Genomic DNA, 20659 nt, shown 5'->3' with positions numbered 1-20659 from the left:
TAAAGGACAGCTGGGGGATAAAGGACCGCTGGGGGAATAAAGGACCGCTGGGGAATAAAGGACCGCTGGGGAAATAAAGGACCGCTGGGGAAATAAAGGACCGCTGGGGGAATAAAGGACCGCTGGGGGGGATAAAGGACCGCTGGGGGAATAAAGGACCGCTGGGGGAATAAAGGACCGCTGGGGGAATAAAGGACAGCTGGGGGGATAAAGGACCGCTGGGGGAATAAAGGACCGCTGGGGAATAAAGGACCGCTGGGGAAATAAAGGACCGCTGGGGGAAATAAAGGACCGCTGGGGGAATAAAGGACCGCTGGGGGGATAAAGGACCGCTGGGGGAATAAAGGACCGCTGGGGGAATAAAGGACCGCTGGGGGAATAAAGGACCGCTGGGGGAATAAAGGACCGCTGGGGGAATAAAGGACCGCTGGGGGGATAAAGGACCGCTGGGGGAATAAAGGACCGCTGGGGGGGATAAAGGACCGCTGGGGGGATAAAGGACCGCTGGGGGAATAAAGGACCGCTGGGGGGAATAAAGGGCCGCTGGGGGAATAAAGGACCGCTGGGGAATAAAGGACCGCTGGGGGAATAAAGGACCGCTGGGGGGAATAAAGGACCGCTGGGGGAATAAAGGACCGCTGGGGGGAATAAAGGACCGCTGGGGGAATAAAGGACCGCTGGGGGAATAAAGGACCGCTGGGGGAATAAAGGACCGCTGGGGGGATAAAGGACCGCTGGGGGAATAAAGGACCGCTGGGGGAATAAAGGACCGCTGGGGGAATAAAGGACCGCTGGGGGGAATAAAGGACCGCTGGGGAATAAAGGACCGCTGGGGGAATAAAGGACCGCTGGGGGAATAAAGGACCGCTGGGGGGATAAAGGACCGCTGGGGGGAATAAAAGGACCGCTGGGGGAATAAAGGACCGCTGGGGGAATAAAGGACCGCTGGGGGAATAAAGGACCGCTGGGGGGATAATCAGTTATTATTTGTATTTGTTCTATTGCAATTATTTCGGGGGGTTTTCAACATTAATTTTATATCCTGAGATTTCAGAGTATTCTGAAAATGTTTTTTTTTTGCAAATGGGGCATTGAGTTTTCAGTATCGGGTCAAGTATATCAGGAGATTATCTACAAAAAAAAGTGTCGTTTCTATTCATGTTTATTAATACTGATACCTGTTGGTTGGTTCAAAAGTTCAATTACCAGTGCAAACAGGAAGGGAGAGGGGACATCCCTGTCTTGTGCCTCTTTCTAAAAGCAATTTCATTACATAATGTATTATTTGTGTATATTTTTGCTTTAGGCCATTTAAACAATATTGTTTTTTATAAATTGCATTATTTCAGCTGGAAAAGGTAAAAGCTTCCAAAGTTTTGAATAGAAAAGGCAATTCAAAACGTTGAAAGCCTTCTCGACATTTAACAGCCTTTATTTATAAAGCTATATTTAGTTTTTTTTTTGCGTATTGTATTAAACTGAAACACGTTCTAGTATTTGTTAGTGTTTTTTTTAAATAAAGCCTGTTTGATTGATATGTATCAGGTCTGGTAAGAGACTTTTGCCAATTATATTGCTTATAAGCTGTATTATTATTTTATGGTTACAATTTATTAAACTTAAAAGGGTCTATTATCAGCAGGGGATGTTCCAGATTTTCCTGATTTTAATATAACTGAAATAACTGTTTGATACATGGAACTAGAAAGTATTGAATTGAGTGACATGTGTGTTGTCATTTTGTGTAAATCTGGGGAGTAACTTTGTAAAAATGTTGAACAGAATTCTATGGGAAAGCCATTCCTGGTGCTTTTCTACCTCATGTTTTAACACTATCTAATATCCATTCCTGGTGCTTTTCTACCTCATGTTTTAACACTATCTAATATCCATTCCTGGTGCTTTTCTACCTCATGTTTTAACACTATCTAATATCCATTCCTGGTGCTTTTCTACCTCGTGTTTTAACACTATCTAATATCCATTCCTGGTGCTTTTCTACCTCGTGTTTTAACACTATCTAATATCCATTCCTGGTGCTTTTCTACCTCATGTTTTAACACTATCTAATATCCATTCCTGGTGCTTTTCTACCTCATGTTTTAACACTATCTAATATCCATTCCTGGTGCTTTTCTACCTCATGTTTTAACACTATCTAATATCCATTCCTGGTGCTTTTCTACCTCATGTTTTAACACTATCTAATATCCATTCCTGGTGCTTTTCTACCTCATGTTTTAACACTATCTAATATCCATTCCTGGTGCTTTTCTACCTCATGTTTTAACACTATCTAATATCCATTCCTGGTGCTTTTCTACCTCATGTTTTAACACCATCTAATATCCATTCCTGGTGCTTTTCTACCTCATGTTTTAACACTATCTAATATCCATTCCTGGTGCTTTTCTACCTCATGTTTTAACACCATCTAATATCCATTCCTGGTGCTTTTCTACCTCATGTTTTAACACCATCTAATATCCATTCCTGGTGCTTTTCTACCTCATGTTTTAACACTATCTAATATCCATTCCTGGTGCTTTTCTACCTCATGTTTTAACACTATCTAATATCCATTCCTGGTGCTTTTCTACCTCATGTTTTAACACTATCTAATATCCATTCCTGGTGCTTTTCTACCTCATGTTTTAACACTATCTAATATCCATTCCTGGTGCTTTTCTACCTCATGTTTTAACACTATCTAATATCCATTCTTGGGTGATCTCTGGTTTTCGGGTTTATTTTTGGTCTGCTGAGTTGTTGAGTCTAAGAAAGCTTTACGATCCGTCCAACTGTTGTTCCATTCCAATTTTTATATTTAAAAAAATAAAATAAATGATAAACTTATAAAATGGTCATTAAATCACGTTTTGTATCTTTATCTTTTACAACTGATTAATCATGTATTCGTTTTGTTGAGAGATGTGAGATATTTACCAGGTTTTATTTGCCGTGAAGTAATATGGTTTATTTGAGTTCAACCCGTTAGTTTGTTGGCTTCTCTTCAAGAGTAAATAAATCACATTCCTGCTTCAGTTCAAACATTTTATTTTCTTCTTAACTTTGTGAAAGACTTTTTATGGGCTTGAGCAGATACACTACATGATCAAAAGTATGTGGACACCTGCTCGTCCAACATCTCATTCTGAAATCATGGGCATTAATATGGAGTTGGTTTCCCCCTTTTGCTGCTATAACAGCCTCCACTCTTCTGGGAAGGCTTTCCACTAGATGTTGGAACATTGCTGCTATAACAGCCTCCACTCTTCTGGGAAGGCTTTCCACTAGATGTTGGAACATTGCTGCTATAACAGCCTCCACTCTTCTGGGAAGGCTTTCCACTAGATGTTGGAACATTGCTGCTATAACAGCCTCCACTCTTCTGGGAAGGCTTTCCACTAGATGTTGGAACATTGCTGCTATAACAGCCTCCACTCTTCTGGGAAGGCTTTCCACTAGATGTTGGAACATTGCTGCTATAACAGCCTCCACTCTTCTGGGAAGGCTTTCCACTAGATGTTGGAACATTGCTGCTATAACAGCCTCCACTCTTCTGGGAAGGCTTTCCACTAGATGTTGGAACATTGCTGCTATAACAGCCTCCACTCTTCTGGGAAGGCTTTCCACTAGATGTTGGAACATTGCTGCTATAACAGCCTCCACTCTTCTGGGAAGGCTTTCCACTAGATGTTGGAACATTGCTGCTATAACAGCCTCCACTCTTCTGGGAAGGCTTTCCACTAGATGTTGGAACATTGCTGCTATAACAGCCTCCTCTCTTCTGGGAAGGCTTTCCATTAGATGTTGGAACATTGCTGCTATAACAGCCTCCACTCTTCTGGGAAGGCTTTCCACTAGATGTTGGAACATTGCTGCTATAACAGCCTCCACTCTTCTGGGAAGGCTTTCCACTAGATGTTGGAACATTGCTGCTATAACAGCCTCCACTCTTCTGGGAAGGCTGTCCACTAGATGTTGGAACATTGCTGCTATAACAGCCTCCACTCTTCTGGGAAGGCTTTCCACTAGATGTTGGAACATTGCTGCTATAACAGCCTCCACTCTTCTGGGAAGGCTTTCCACTAGATGTTGGAACATTGCTGCTATAACAGCCTCCACTCTTCTGGGAAGGCTTTCCACTAGATGTTGGAACATTGCTGCTATAACAGCCTCCACTCTTCTGGGAAGGCTTTCCACTAGATGTTGGAACATTGCTGCGGGGACTTGCTTCCATTCAGCCACAAGAGCATTAGTGAGGTCGGGCACTGATGTTGGGAGATAAGACCTGGCTCGTTGGAAACACAGAATCGTCTAGAATTTCATTGTATGCTGTAGCGTTGAGATTTCCCTTCACTGGATCTAAGGGGCCCGAACCATGAAAAACAGCCCCAGACCATTATTCCTCCTCCACCAAACTTTACAGTTGGCACTATGCATTGGGGCAGGTAGCGTTCTCCTGGCATCCGCCAAACCCAGATTCATCCATCGGACTGCCAGATGGTGAAGCGTGATTCATCACTCCAGAGAACGCGTTTCCACTGCTCCAGAGTCCAATGGCGGCGAGCTTTACACCCCTCCAGCTGACGCTTGGCATTGCACATGGTGACCTTAGGCTTGTGTGCGGCTGCTCGGCCACGGAAACCCATTTCATGAAGCTCCAGACGAACAGTTGTTGTGCTGACGTTGCTTCCAGAGGCAGTTTGGAACTCGGTAGTGGAGTGTTGCAACCGAGGACAGATTATTTTAATTTCTAAATCAGATTTAACTACAGCTGAGTATGAGATTATCATTCCTGTAATGTACCCAAAATTATATCGGCGTCAGTTTTAATCTGTCCCTCTTTGTCTAGATTTTTTTTTTTTCTTTAACGTATTTAATACATTTCAGGTCTAGAAGACGTGTTTATTCTCCAAATGTGTATTCTCTATTGGCGTAATTAAGCATCATACCGGAGAATGTAAGAGGAAATGGTGTATATTGTTATTTATCAGGGTGCCTACACCTCTGCTGTTAGTACAGTAGGGGGCAGCATAGGCCTCTCCAACCCAACTCCTCTTTAGATGTATAAATATATAGATTTATATTTTTTAAATGTAGCTCTCACCTCTCTTTCTTTCTCCTCTTAATTCCTCTCATATTTCTCTAAAACCCCTTCAAGCATGTTAGTCCTCTACATTTCCCACCTCTGATATGTTGAGTGTTTCCGCAGACTTCAATTCATTTCCCGTAGAGACGAGGGAAAACACTGGTTAAACGGTGAGTGTTTCAATTCATTTCCCACAGAGACGAGAGAAAACACTGGTTAAACGGTGAGTGTTTCAATTAATTTCCCGTAAAGACGAGGGACAACACTGGTTAAACGGTGAGTGTTTCAATTCATTTCCCACAGAGACGAGAGAAAACACTGGTTAAACGGTGAGTGTTTCAATTCATTTCCCACAAAGACGAGAGAAAACACTGGTTAAACGGTGAGTGTTTCAATTCATTTCCCACAGAGACGAGGGACAACACTGGTTAAACGGTGAGTGTTTCAATTCATTTCCCACAGAGACGAGGGAAAACTCTGGTTAAACGGTGAGTGTTTCAATTCATTTCCCACAGAGACGAGGGACAACACTGGTTAAACGGTGAGTGTTTCAATTCATTTCCCGTAAAGACGAGGGACAACACTGGTTAAACGGTGAGTGTTTCAATTCATTTCCCACAGAGACGAGGGACAACACTGGTTAAACGGTGAGTGTTTCAATTCATTTCCCGTAAAGAGGAGGGACAACACTGGTTAAACGGTGAGTGTTTCAATTCATTTCCCACAGAGACGAGGGACAACACTGGTTAAACGGTGAGTGTTTCAATTCATTTCCACACAGAGACGAGAGAAAACACTGGTTAAACGGTGAGTGTTTCAATTCATTTCCCACAGAGACGAGGGACAACACTGGTTAAACGGTGAGTGTTTCAATTCATTTCCCACAGAGACGAGAGAAAACTCTGGTTAAACGGTGAGTGTTTCAATTCATTTCCCACAGAGACGAGGGAAAACTCTGGTTAAACGGTGAGTGTTTCAATTCATTTCCCACAGAGACGAGAGAAAACACTGGTTAAACGGTGAGTGTTTCAATTCATTTCCCGTAAAGACGAGGGACAACACTGGTTAAACGGTGATTGTTTCAATTCATTTCCCACAGAGACGAGGGACAACACTGGTTAAACGGTGAGTGTTTCAATTCATTTCCCACAGAGACGAGGGACAACACTGGTTAAACGGTGAGTGTTTCATTTCATTTCCCACAGAGACGAGAGAAAACTCTGGTTAAACGGTGAGTGTTTCAATTCATTTCCCACAGAGTCGAGGGAAAACTCTGGTTAAACGGTGAGTGTTTCAATTCATTTCCCACAGAGACGAGAGAAAACACTGGTTAAACGGTGAGTGTTTCAATTCATTTCCCACAGAGACAAGGGAAAACTCTGGTTAAACGGTGAGTGTTTCAATTCATTTCCCGCAGAGACGAGGGACAACACTGGTAAACGGTGAGTGTTTCAATTCATTTCCCACAGAGACGAGGGAAAACTCTGGTTAAACGGTGAGTGTTTCAATTCATTTCCCGCAGAGACGAGGGACAACACTGGTAAACGGTGAGTGTTTCAATTTATTTCCCACAGAGACGAGGGAAAACTCTGGTTAAACGGTGAGTGATTCAATTCATCTCCCACAGAGACGAGGGAAAACACTGGTTAAACGGTGAGTGTTTCAATTCATTTCCCGCAGAGACGAGGGAAAACACTGGTTAAACGGTGAGTGATGGAATGTTTTCGGTGAATGACCCCTACAGGCACGTTTAGACAACATACAATAACATTAATCAGCCGTTGCTTTTGGATTCCACCTAAAACTCACACTGATTCACACACAGTAACACAACGTAGGAACTATTTTCCAGTTCATTAGTAGGGAAAAGAAAACCCTTTGAAAAGAGGATGAATTAATATTCACCCTTTGAAAAATGGTGCTGAAGAAAACCACAGGCAATTAAAAGTCACGGACGATTAATACGTCCTGAGTGGACACACACACACACACCACCCTGACACACACACACACACACACACACACACACACACACACACACACACACACACACACACACACACACACACACACACACACACACACACACACACACACACACACACACACACACACACACACACACACACACACCAGAACAAGTCTGTTCCCTCCCATTTCTCTCCATCCCTTCCAGCACAACAAGATGTGGAGTGCTCAGGGTCCAAGCAGCGCTTCCCCTCTTGTATATCTGTGTGATAGGATACTAATTCATTCTCAGGGTCCCACATAGCAGGAGCATGACACTGACGCTGACATCTGGTATCGGACAGAGAGGAGAGCCCTGCCAACTAACATTACAGTTACAGAAAAACACAGAGAGAGAAATAGAGAGGGAAGGAGAGAGACAGAGAGGAGAGAGAGAGAGAGAGAGAGAGAAGAGAGAGAGAGAGAGAGAGAGAGAGAGAGAGGAGAGAGAGAGACAGAGAGAGGAGGGAAGGAGAGAGAGAGACAGAGAGAGAGAGAGAGGAGAGGAGAGACAGAAAGGAGAGAGAGAGAGAGAGAGAGAGAGAGAGAGAGAGAGAGAGAGAGAGGATAGAGAAAGAGAGAGAGAGAGAGAGAGAGAGAGAGAGAGAGAGAGAGAGAGAGAGAGAGAGAGAGAGAGAGAGAGAGAGAGAGAGAGAGAGAGAGAGAGAGAGAGAGAGAGAGAGAGAGAGAGAGAGAGAGAGAGAGAGAGAGAGAGAGAGAGAGAGAGAGAGAGAGAGAGAGAGAGAGAGAGAGAGAGAGAGAGAAAGAGAGGGAGAGAGGGAGAGAGAGAGAGACAGAAGAGCGAGAGAAGAGAGAGAGAGAGAGAGCGAGGAGAGACAGAAAGGAGAGACAGAAAGGAGAGAGAGAGAGAGAGGAGAGACAGAAAGGAGAGAGAGAGAGAGAGAGAGAGCGAGAGAGAGAGAGAGAGAGAGAGCGAGAGAGAGAGAGAGAGAGACAGAGAGAGAGAGAGAGAGAGAGAGAGAGAGAGAGGAGAGACAGAAAGGAGAGAGAGAGGAGAGACAGAGAGAGACAGAGAGAGAGAGAGAGAGACATCAGCACCACAGGTGTAAACGATCTGAGACGAGGCCAGAGGAGCCATCAAAAGGAACATAACATTTGAATCAGTTATAGAACCCATTGACCTTTATGGTTGTGGGGTCTGGGGTCGCTCACCATCCAAGAATTCACTAAACAGGACAAATTGAGACAGCATGCAGAATAGTAACGGAGCCCGGCCCGGCATGTCCTCCTCCTCCTCCCCTCCTCTCCCTCATCCTCCCCTCCTCCCCCTCCTCCTCCTCCCCCTCCTCCCCCTCCTCTCCCTCATCCTCCCCTCCTTCACCCTCCTCCCCCTCCTCCCTCCTCCTCCCTCCTCCTCCTCCTCCCCTGTATTAGAGGGCAGTATAGACCAGAGTCTAACCCCAGACTAACCTGGTGTAGTGATGACCTCTCTATCTCCGCTCCCCTCCTCTCCCTCTCCGTCCTTCCCTCCTCCTCCTCCCCCTCTCCTCTCCTCTCCCCTCTCCTCCTCCCTCCCTCCCCTCCTCCCCCCTGTATTAGAGGGCAGTATAGACCAGAGTCTAACCCCAGACTAACCTGGTGTAGTGATGACCTCTCTATCTCCGCTCCCCTCCTCTCCCTCTCCGTCCTTCCCTCCTCCTCCTATCTCTCCGTAGTAGAGGCTGAGGACCAGCTCCATGATCCTGATGAACATGGGCAGCTGCTGGTCTGTGATGGACAGCTTCAGGGACTCGACCATCGTCTGGATCTGACGGGAGGAAGAGGAGGAAGAGGAAACAGTTAGTATAGAGAGAGACGTCTAGACCGGGGCTTTCCAACCCTGTTCCTGGAGAGAGAGAGACGTCTAGACCGGGGCTTTCCAACCCTAATCCTGGAGAGAGAGACGTCTAGACCGGGGCTTTCCAACCCTGTTCCTGGAGAGAGAGAGACGTCTAGACCGGGGCTTTCCAACCCTGTTCCTGGAGAGAGAGACGTCTAGACCGGGGCTTTCCAACCCTAATCCTGGAGAGAGAGACGTCTAGACCGGGGCTTTCCAACCCTGTTCCTGGAGAGAGACAGACGTCTAGACCGGGGCTTTCCAACCCTGTTCCTGGAGAGAGAGAGACGTCTAGACCGGGGCTTTCCAACCCTGTTCCTGGAGAGAGAGAGACGTCTAGACCGGGGCTTTCCCACCCTGTTCCTGGAGGGAGCCCTGGTCTAGACTCTATTCCATGTCCACAACGGTAAATAAGAAATGGGTGAAACACGGCTGTGAAAACAGCCGGACAGCAGAAACTAGGCCAGTCAGATGTGTTATAACCCAGCCTCTATAACTGGTCCTAACATACCACAACTCACTGTGTTATAACCCAGCCTCTATAACTGGTCCTAACATACCACAACTCACTGTGTTATAACCCAGCCTCTATAACTGGTCCTAACGTACCACAACTCACTGTGTTATAACCCAGTCTCTATAACTGGTCCTAACGTACCACAACTCACTGTGTTATAACCCAGTCTCTATAACTGGTCCTAACGTACCACAACTCACTGTGTTATAACCCAGTCTCTATAACTGGTCCTAACGTACCACAACTCACTGTGTTATAACCCAGTCTCTATAACTGGTCCTAACGTACCACAACTCACTGTGTTATAACCCAGCCTCTATAACTGGTCCTAACATACCACAACTCACTGTGTTATAACCCAGTCTCTATAACTGGTCCTAACATACCACAACTCACTGTGTTATAACCCAGTCTCTATAACTGGTCCTAACATACCACAACTCACTGTGTTATAACCCAGTCTCTATAACTGGTCCTAACATACCACAACTCACTGTGTTATAACCCAGTCTCTATAACTGGTCCTAACATACCACGACTCACTGTGTTATAACCCAGTCTCTATAACTGGTCCTAACGTACCACGACTCACTGTGTTATAACCCAGTCTCTATAACTGGTCCTAACGTACCAGGACTCACTGTGTTATAACCCAGTCTCTATAACTGGTCCTAACGTACCACGACTCACTGTGTTATAACCCAGTCTCTATAACTGGTCCTAACGTACCACAACTCACTGTGTTATAACCCAGTCTCTATAACTGGTCCTAACGTACCACAACTCACTGTGTTATAACCCAGTCTCTATAACTGGTCCTAACGTACCACAACTCACTGTGTTATAACCCAGTCTCTATAACTGGTCCTAACGTACCACAACTCACTGTGTTATAACCCAGTCTCTATAACTGGTCCTAACGTACCACAACTCACTGTGTTTTAACCCAGTCTCTATAACTGGTCCTAACGTACCACAACTCACTGTGTTATAACCCAGTCTCTATAACTGGTCCTAACATACCACAACTCACTGTGTTATAACCCAGTCTCTATAACTGGTCCTGACGTACCACAACTCACTGCGTTATAACCCAGTCTCTATAACTGGTCCCGACGTACCACGACTCACTGTGTTATAACCCAGTCTCTATAACTGGTCCTAACGTACCACGACTCACTGTGTTATAACCCAGTCTCTATAACTGGTCCTAACGTACCACGACTCACTGTGTTATAACCCAGTCTCTATAACTGGTCCTAACGTATCACCGACTCACTGTGTTATAACCCAGTCTCTATAACTGGTCCTAACGTACCACGACTCACTGTGTTATAACCCAGTCTCTATAACTGGTCCTAACGTACCACGACTCACTGTGTTATAACCCAGTCTCTATAACTGGTCCTAACGTACCACAACTCACTGTGTTATAACCCAGTCTCTATAACTGGTCCTAACATACCACAACTCACTGTGTTATAACCCAGTCTCTATAACTGGTCCTAACATACCACAACTCACTGTGTTATAACCCAGTCTCTATAACTGGTCCTAACATACCACAACTCACTGTGTTATAACCCAGTCTCTATAACTGGTCCTAACATACCACAACTCACTGTGTTATAACCCAGCCTCTATAACTGGTCCTAACATACCACAACTCACTGTGTTATAACCCAGTCTCTATAACTGGTCCTAACATACCACAACTCACTGTGTTATAACCCAGTCTCTATAACTGGTCCTAACATACCACAACTCACTGTGTTATAACCCAGCCTCTATAACTGGTCCTAACATAGCACAACTCACTGTGTTATAACCCAGCCTCTATAACTGGTCCTAACATACCACAACTCACTGTGTTATAACCCAGCCTCTATAACTGGTCCTAACATACCACAACTCACTGTGTTATAACCCAGCCTCTATAACTGGTCCTAACATACCACAACTCACTGTGTTATAACCCAGTCTCTATAACTGGTCCTAACATACCACAACTCACTGTGTTATAACCCAGTCTCTATAACTGGTCCTAACATACCACAACTCACTGTGTTATAACCCAGTCTCTATAACTGGTCCTAACATACCACAACTCACTGTGTTATAACCCAGTCTCTATAACTGGTCCTAACATACCACAACTCACTGTGTTATAACCCAGCCTCTATAACTGGTCCTAACATACCACAACTCACTGTGTTATAACCCAGTCTCTATAACTGGTCCTAACATACCACAACTCACTGTGTTATAACCCAGTCTCTATAACTGGTCCTAACATACCACAACTCACTGTGTTATAACCCAGCCTCTATAACTGGTCCTAACATAGCACAACTCACTGTGTTATAACCCAGCCTCTATAACTGGTCCTAACATACCACAACTCACTGTGTTATAACCCAGCCTCTATAACTGGTCCTAACATACCACAACTCACTGTGTTATAACCCAGTCTCTATAACTGGTCCTAACATACCACAACTCACTGTGTTATAACCCAGTCTCTATAACTGGTCCTAACATACCACGACTCACTGTGTTATAACCCAGTCTCTATAACTGGTCCTAACATACCACGACTCACTGTGTTATAACCCAGTCTCTATAACTGGTCCTAACGTACCAGGACTCACTGTGTTATAACCCAGTCTCTATAACTGGTCCTAACGTACCACAACTCACTGTGTTATAACCCAGTCTCTATAACTGGTCCTAACGTACCACAACTCACTGTGTTATAACCCAGTCTCTATAACTGGTCCTAACATACCACAACTCACTGTGTTATAACCCAGTCTCTATAACTGGTCCTAACGTACCACAACTCACTGTGTTTTAACCCAGTCTCTATAACTGGTCCTAACATACCACAACTCACTGTGTTATAACCCAGTCTCTATAACTGGTCCTAACATACCACAACTCACTGTGTTATAACCCAGTCTCTATAACTGGTCCTAACGTACCACAACTCACTGTGTTATAACCCAGTCTCTATAACTGGTCCTAACGTACCACGACTCACTGTGTTATAACCCAGTCTCTATAACTGGTCCTAACGTACCACGACTCACTGTGTTATAACCCAGTCTCTATAACTGGTCCTAACGTACCACGACTCACTGTGTTATAACCCAGTCTCTATAACTGGTCCTAACGTACCACAACTCACTGTGTTATAACCCAGTCTCTATAACTGGTCCTAACGTACCACAACTCACTGTGTTATAACCCAGTCTCTATAACTGGTCCTAACGTACCACAACTCACTGTGTTATAACCCAGTCTCTATAACTGGTCCTAACGTACCACAACTCACTGTGTTATAACCCAGTCTCTATAACTGGTCCTAACGTACCACAACTCACTGTGTTATAACCCAGTCTCTATAACTGGTCCTAACGTACCACAACTCACTGTGTTATAACCCAGTCTCTATAACTGGTCCTAACGTACCTCAACTCACTGTGTTATAACCCAGTCTCTATAACTGGTCCTAACATACCACAACTCACTGTGTTATAACCCAGTCTCTATAACTGGTCCTAACATACCACAACTCACTGTGTTATAACCCAGTCTCTATAACTGGTCCTAACATACCACAACTCACTGTGTTATAACCCAGTCTCTATAACTGGTCCTAACATACCACAACTCACTGTGTTATAACCCAGTCTCTATAACTGGTCCTAACATACCACAACTCACTGTGTTATAACCCAGTCTCTATAACTGGTCCTAACGTACCACAACTCACTGTGTTATAACCCAGTCTCTATAACTGGTCCTAACGTACCACAACTCACTGTGTTATAACCCAGTCTCTATAACTGGTCCTAACGTACCTCAACTCACTGTGTTATAACCCAGTCTCTATAACTGGTCCTAACATACCACAACTCACTGTGTTATAACCCAGTCTCTATAACTGGTCCTAACATACCACAACTCACTGTGTTATAACCCAGTCTCTATAACTGGTCCTAACATACCACAACTCACTGTGTTATAACCCAGTCTCTATAACTGGTCCTAACATACCACAACTCACTGTGTTATAACCCAGTCTCTATAACTGGTCCTAACATACCACAACTCACTGTGTTATAACCCAGTCTCTATAACTGGTCCTAACGTACCACAACTCACTGTGTTATAACCCAGTCTCTATAACTAACTGGGACAGACAGACAGACAGACAGGACATACAGGACATACAGGACAGAGAGAGAGACACAGACAGAGAGACACAGACAGACAGACAGACAGACAGACAGACAGACAGACAGACAGACAGACAGACAGACAGACAGACAGACAGACAGACAGGACATACAGGACATACAGGACATAGAGACACAGACAGAGACAGACAGAGACAGACAGAGACAGACAGAGACAGACAGGACAGACAGGACAGACAGACAGGACAGACAGACAGACAGGACAGAGACAGACAGGACAGACAGGACAGACAGGACAGACAGAGACAGAGAGAGGATGTCAGCTAGCAGCAGGCCTGTGGCTAGAGTGGGCTGTAGGTCTGTGCCTCTCACCTTGATAACAGCAGGGATCTTAGAGTTGATGTTCTGGTAGGTGAAGTGTAGTCGCGTCCTGAAGGAACACTTGTAAAGGAGAGGATCCTGGTAAAACTGGATCTTTCCACTGGCGTTCCTCTTATCCAGACACACCGTACAGTCGCTGAAGTTGATCACTTTACGCAGCACCAGATCAGGAGCTGGGGAGGGGACGGGAGGGGACGGGACGGGGGACGGGAGGGGACGGGACGGGACGGGAGGGGACGGGACGAGAGGGGACGGGGGGACGGGAGGGGACGGGACGGGAGGGGACGGGACGAGACGGGGGGACGGGAGGGGACGGGACAGGACGAGACGGGGGGGACAGGAGGACGGGAGGGGATGGGAGGGGACGGGACAGGACGAGACGGGGGGACAGGAGGACGGGAGGGGACGGGACGAGACGGGGGGACGGGGAGGGGACGGGACAGGACGAGACGGGGGGGACAGGAGGACGGGAGGGGATGGGAGGGGAAAGGAGGGGAGGGAACAGGACGAGACGGGGGGACGGGAGGGGACGGGAGGGGACGGGACGAGACGACGGGAGGGGACGGGACAGGACGAGACGGGGGGACAGGAGGACGGGAGGGGATGGGAGGGGAAAGGAGGGGAGGGAACAGGACGAGACGGGGGACGGGACGAGACGGGGGGACGGGAGGGGACGGGACAGGACGAGACGGGGGGACGGGACAGGGGGACGGGACAAGGGGGACAGGAGGGACAGGACAGGGGAGACGGGACGGGACAGGGGACGGAGGGGACGGGGGACGGGACAGAGGATGGGGGACGGGACAGGGGGACGGGACAAGGGGGACAGGAGGGACAGGACAGGGGAGACGGGACGGGACGGGGGGACGGGAGGGGACGGGACAGGACGAGACGGGGGGACGGGACAGGGGGACGGGACAAGGGGGACAGGAGGGACAGGACAGGGGAGACGGGACGGGACAGGGGGACGGGACAGGACGGGGGACGGGACAGAGGATGGGGGGGACGGGACAAGACGGGGGGGACGGGACGGGAGGACGGGACGGGGGGACAGGACAGAGGACGGGAAGACATTTAGTCAAAATATAAATCACTTTTATTTAACCAGGCAAGTCAGTTAAGAACAAATTCTTATTTATAATGACGGCCGACTCCAGGAAAACCCGGACGACGCTGGCCCGCCCGGTGGGACTCCCAATCACGGCCGGGTTGTGATACAGACTGGATTCGAACCAGGGTGTCTGTAGTGACGCCTCTAGCACTGAGATGCAGTGCCTTAGAACCGCTGCGCCACTCTGGAGACCAATACACATGTTTATCAGATGTTATTGAGGGTGTAGAGAAGTGCTTGTGTTCCCAGCTTCAACAGTGCAGTAATATCTAACAATACACAGCAATACACACACATCTAAAAGTAAAATAGTGGAATTAAAAAAAAGCTGAAATATTAGGACGAGCAATGTTGAAGTCCGGAGTGAAAATATACTGCACACACACACACAGAGACAGAGACAGAGAGACAGAGACACACACACAGAGACAGAGAGACAGAGAGACAGAGACAGAGAGACAGAGAGAGAGAGAGAGAGAGAGAGAGAGAGACAGAGAGAGAGAGACAGAGACACAGAGACACACACACAGAGACAGAGAGACAGAGAGAGAGAGAGAGAGAGACAGAGAGAGAGACAGAGAGAGAGACAGAGAGAGAGACAGAGAGAGAGACAGAGAGAGAGACAGAGAGAGAGAGAGAGAGACAGAGAGAGAGAGAGAGAGACAGAGAGAGAGAGAAAGAGAGAGAGAGAGACAGAGAGAGAGAGAGACAGAGACACAGAGACACAGAGAGAGAGAGACAGAGACACAGACACACAGAGACAGAGAGACAGAGAGACAGAGAGAGAGAGAGAGAGAGAGAGAGAGAGACAGAGAGAGAGACAGAGAGAGAGAGAGAGAGAGAGAGAGAGAGAGAGAGAGAGAGAGAGAGAGAGAGAGAGAGAGAGAGAGAGACAGAGAGAGAGAGAGAGAGAGAGAGAGAGAGACAGAGAGAGAGAGAGAGAGAGAGAGAGAGAGACAGAGAGAGAGAGAGAGACAGAGAGAGAGAGAGACAGAGAGACAGAGAGAGAGAGAGAGAGAGAGAGACAGAGAGACAGAGAGAGAGAGAGAGAGAGAGAGAGAGAGAGAGAGAGAGAGAGAGAGAGAGAGAGAGACAGAAAGGGAGAGAGAGAGGGAGAGGGTGAGATGTCCAGGCCCTGGCAGTAAATTGCCATTATCTCTGAGCCCACTTCAAACAGCCAGAGAGAGAGAGAGAAGACATTCAGCAGAGACACTTGTCTCTTCAGTACCAGGGCATTTAGAAGTGGACTAAGTGTTCTCACTAAAGGAGGGGGGGGTGTTAATGGCTTAATGGACAACGATGTTTCTTTAATTACAGTTAACAGGCCACTTAGTCTGGCTGAGAAAACCACTTCAAATACCAAAAGGCCCAGAACCACCTGCTTCTCTGCCACCACCCAACGGCGGGTCCCGACTCAGACGTTTAGGACAACACTGGTTTAGGTACCCACAGTTCACCTCACAACGAGGGTTTCCTGTCCACTACTACAGCCCTGGTTAAAAGATCTGTCCTATCCCCTACATAGTCCACTACTACAGCCCTGGTTAAAAGATCTGTCCTATCCCCTACATAGTCCACTACTACAGCCCTGGTTAAAAGATCTGTCCTATCCCCTACATAGTCCACTACTACAGCCCTGGTTAAAAGATCTGTCCTATCCCCTACATAGTCCACTACTACAGCCCTGCTTAAAAGGTCTGTCCCCTACATAGTCCACTACTACAGCCCTGGTTAAAAGATCTGTCCTATCCCCTACATAGTCCACTACTACAGCCCTGGTTAAAAGATCTGTCCTATCCCCTACATAGTCCACTACTACAGCCCTGGTTAAAAGATCTGTCCTATCCCCTACATAGTCCACTACTACAGCCCTGGTTAAAAGGTCTGTCCCCTACATAGTCCACTACTACAGCCCTGCTTAAAAGGTCTGTCCCCTACATAGTCCACTACTACAGCCCTGGTTAAAAGGTCTGTCCCCTACATAGTCCACTACTACAGCCCTGCTTAAAAGGTCTGTCCCCTACATAGTCCACTACTACAGCCCTGGTTAAAAGGTCTGTCCCCTACATAGTCCACTACTACAGCCCTGGTTAAAAGGTCTGTCCCCTACATAGTCCACTACTACAGCCCTGGTTAAAAGGTCTGTCCCCTACATAGTCCACTACTACAGCCCTGGTTAAAAGGTCTGTCCCCTATATAGTCCACTACTACAGCCCTGGTTAAAAGGTCTGTGTCCCCTATATAGTCCACTACTACAGCCCTGGTTAAAAGGTCTGTCCCCTATATAGTCCACTACTACAGCCCTGGTTAAAAGGTCTGTGTCCCCTATATAGTCCACTACTACAGCCCTGGTTAAAAGGTATGTGTCCCCTATATAGTCCACTACTACAGCCCTGGTTAAAAGGTATGTCCTATTCCCTATATAGTCCACTACTACAGCCCTGGTTAAAAGGTCTGTCCCCTATATAGTCTACTACTACAGCCCTGGTTAAAAGGTCTGTCCCCTATATAGTCCACTACTACAGCCCTGGTTAAAAGGTCTGTGTCCCCTATATAGTCCACTACTACAGCCCTGGTTAAAAGGTCTGTGTCCCCATATAGTCCACTACTACAGCCCTGGTTAAAAGGTATGTGTCCCCTATATAGTCCACTACTACAGCCCTGGTTAAAAGGTATGTCCTATTCCCTATATAGTCCACTACTACAGCCCTGGTTAAAAGGTCTGTCCCCTATATAGTCCACTACTACAGCCATGGTTAAAAGGTCTGTGTCCTATATAGTCCACTACTACAGCCCTGGTTAAAAGGTCTGTCCCCTATATAGTCCACTACTACAGCCCTGGTTAAAAGGTCTGTGTCCCCTATATAGTCCACTACTACAGCCCTGGTTAAAAGGTATGTCCTATTCCCTATATAGTCCACTACTACAGCCCTGGTTAACAGGTGTGTCCCCACTACCAGTCCAGGTTAACAGGTGTGTGTCCAGGTTAACAGGTGTGTCCCCACTACCAGTCCAGGTTAACAGGTGTGTGTCCCCGCTACCAGTCCAGGTTAACAGGTGTGTGTCCCCGCTACCAGTCCAGGTTAACAGGTGTGTCCCCACACTACCAGTCCAGGTTAACAGGTGTGTCCCCTCTACCAGTCCAGGTTAACAGGTGTGCGTCCAGGTTAACAGGTGTGCGTCCAGGTTAACAGGTGTGCGTCCAGGTTAACAGGTGTGTGTCCAGGTTAACAGGTGTGTGTGTCCAGGTTAACAGGTGTGTGTGTGGTGTGTGTGTCCAGGTTAACAGGTGTGTGTCCAGGTTAACAGGTGTGTGTGTCCAGGTTAACAGGTGTGTGTGTCCAGGTTAACAGGTGTGTGTCCAGGTTAACAGGTGTGCGTCCAGGTTAACAGGTGTGCGTCCAGGTTAACAGGTGTGTGTCCAGGTTAACAGGTGTGCGTCCAGGTTAACAGGTGTGTGTGTGGTGTGTGTGTCCAGGTTAACAGGTGTGTGTGTGGTGTGTGTGTCCAGGTTAACAGGTGTGCGTCCAGGTTAACAGGTGTGTGTGTCCAGGTTAACAGGTGTGTGTGTCCGGGTTAACAGGTGTGTGTCCAGGTTAACAGGTGTGCGTCCAGGTTAACAGGTGTGCGTCCAGGTTAACAGGTGTGTGTCCAGGTTAACAGGTGTGCGTCCAGGTTAACAGGTGTGTGTGTGGTGTGTGTGTCCAGGTTAACAGGTGTGCGTGTGGTGTGTGTGTCCAGGTTAACAGGTGTGCGTCCAGGTTAACAGGTGTGTGTCCAGGTTAACAGGTGTGTGTGCAGACAGCTGACCTGTGATGTCCATGAAGGCTCGGTCCCAGAACTCGTGGACGGTGTAACTCTCAGCACAGGTGATGTTGACAGACAGGACGATGTCATCCTCCACGTACTTCAGGATCAGGTTATTCACCACGATGTTGACGTTGTTGATCACCCGACGGATCAGACTCTGGACGTAGCCTGGAGGACACACACACACACACACACACACACACACACACACACACACACACACACACACACACACACACCACATTAATTTAGTGTTAATACCCAGTGAAACAGAGACAAGTAATTCAGAGCTTCCTTAAAGAGCCCCTCTCCTCTCCCCTCTCCTCTCTAACCCTCTCCTCTCTAACCCTCTCCTCTCTAACCCTCTCCTCTCTAACCCTAACCCTAACCCTCTCCTCTCCTCCCTAACCCTCTCCTCTCTAACCCCTCTCCTCCCTAACCCTCTCCTCTCTAACCCTAACCCCTCTCCTCCCTAACCCTAACCTCTCCTCTCTAACCCTCTCCTCTCTAACCCTCTCCTCTCTAACCCTCTCCCTCTCCTCTCTAACCCTCTCCTCTCCTCTCTAACCATCTCCTCTCTAACCCTCTCCTCTCTAACCCTAACCCCTCTCCTCCCTAACCCTCTCCCTCTCCTCTCTAACCCTCTCCTCTCCTCTCTAACCATCTCCTCTCTAACCCCTCTCCTCCCTAACCCTAACCCCTCTCCTCCCTAACCCTAACCCTCTCCTCTCTAACCCTCTCCTCTCTAAACCTCTCCTCTCCTCTCTAACCCTCTCCTCTCTAACCCTCTCCTCTCTAACCCTAACCCCTCCTCTCTAACCCTAACCCCTCCTCTCTAACCCTCTCCTCTCCTCTCTAACCCTCTCCTCTCCTCTCTAACCCTCTCCTCTCTAACCCTCTCCTCTCTAACCCTAACCCCTCTCCTCCCTAACCCTAACCCTCTCCTCTCTAACCCTCTCCTCTCTAACCCTCTCCTCTCTAACCCTCTCCTCTCTAACCCTCTCCTCTCTAACCCTCTCCTCTCTAACCCTAACCCCTCTCCTCTCTAACCCTCTCCTCCCTAACCCTAACCCCTCTCCTCCCTAACCCTAACCCTCTCCTCTCTAACCCTCTCCTCTCTAACCCTAACCCTCTCCTCTCTAACCCTAACCCTCTCCTCTCTAACCCTAACCCCTCCTCTCTAACCCTCTCCTCTCCTCTCTAACCCTCTCCTCTCCTCTCTAACCCTCTCCTCTCTAACCCTCTCCTCTCTAACCCTCTCCTCTCTAACCCTAACCCTCTCTAACCCTAACCCTCTCCTCTCTAACCCTAACCCTCTCCTCTCTAACCCTCTCCTCTCCTCTCTAACCCTCTCCTCTCTAACCCTAACCCTCTCCTCTCTAACCCTAACCCCTCCTCTCTAACCCTCTCCTCTCCTCTCTAACCCTCTCCTCTCCTCTCTAACCCTAACCTCTCCTCTCTAACCCTAACCTCTCCTCTCTAACCCTCTCCTCTCTAACCCTCTCCTCTCTAACCCTAACCCTCTCCTCTCTAACCCTAACCCTCTCCTCTCTAACCCTCTCCTCTCTAACCCTCTCCTCTCTAACCCTCTCCTCTCTAACCCTCTCCTCTCTAACCCTAACCCTCTCCTCTCTAACCCTAACCCTCTCCTCTCTAACCCTAACCCTCTCCTCTCTAACCCTAACCCTCTCCTCTC

At 47.4% G+C, this 20659-nt stretch overlaps 1 protein-coding gene across 1 annotated transcript in view; it reads right to left on the bottom strand.

Moving 5' to 3' along the window:
* Nucleotides 1-20659, bottom strand: part of LOC106590749 (vacuolar protein sorting-associated protein 13B) — a 258600-nt gene that overhangs the window by 153289 nt on the left and 84652 nt on the right. The window contains exons 6-8 of the mRNA XM_045713900.1: nt 18964-19131; nt 14034-14215; nt 8699-8870 (exon numbers count right to left, since the gene is read on the bottom strand). Coding sequence (XP_045569856.1) covers nt 8699-8870; nt 14034-14215; nt 18964-19131 — 522 coding nt within the window. The remainder of the gene's footprint in view (nt 1-8698; nt 8871-14033; nt 14216-18963; nt 19132-20659) is intronic.

Source organism: Salmo salar, unplaced genomic scaffold, assembly GCF_905237065.1.
Source record: "Salmo salar unplaced genomic scaffold, Ssal_v3.1, whole genome shotgun sequence".
NCBI classification, from domain to species: Eukaryota; Metazoa; Chordata; class Actinopteri; order Salmoniformes; family Salmonidae; genus Salmo; species Salmo salar.
This window is presented reverse-complemented; position numbering and strand designations above follow the sequence as displayed.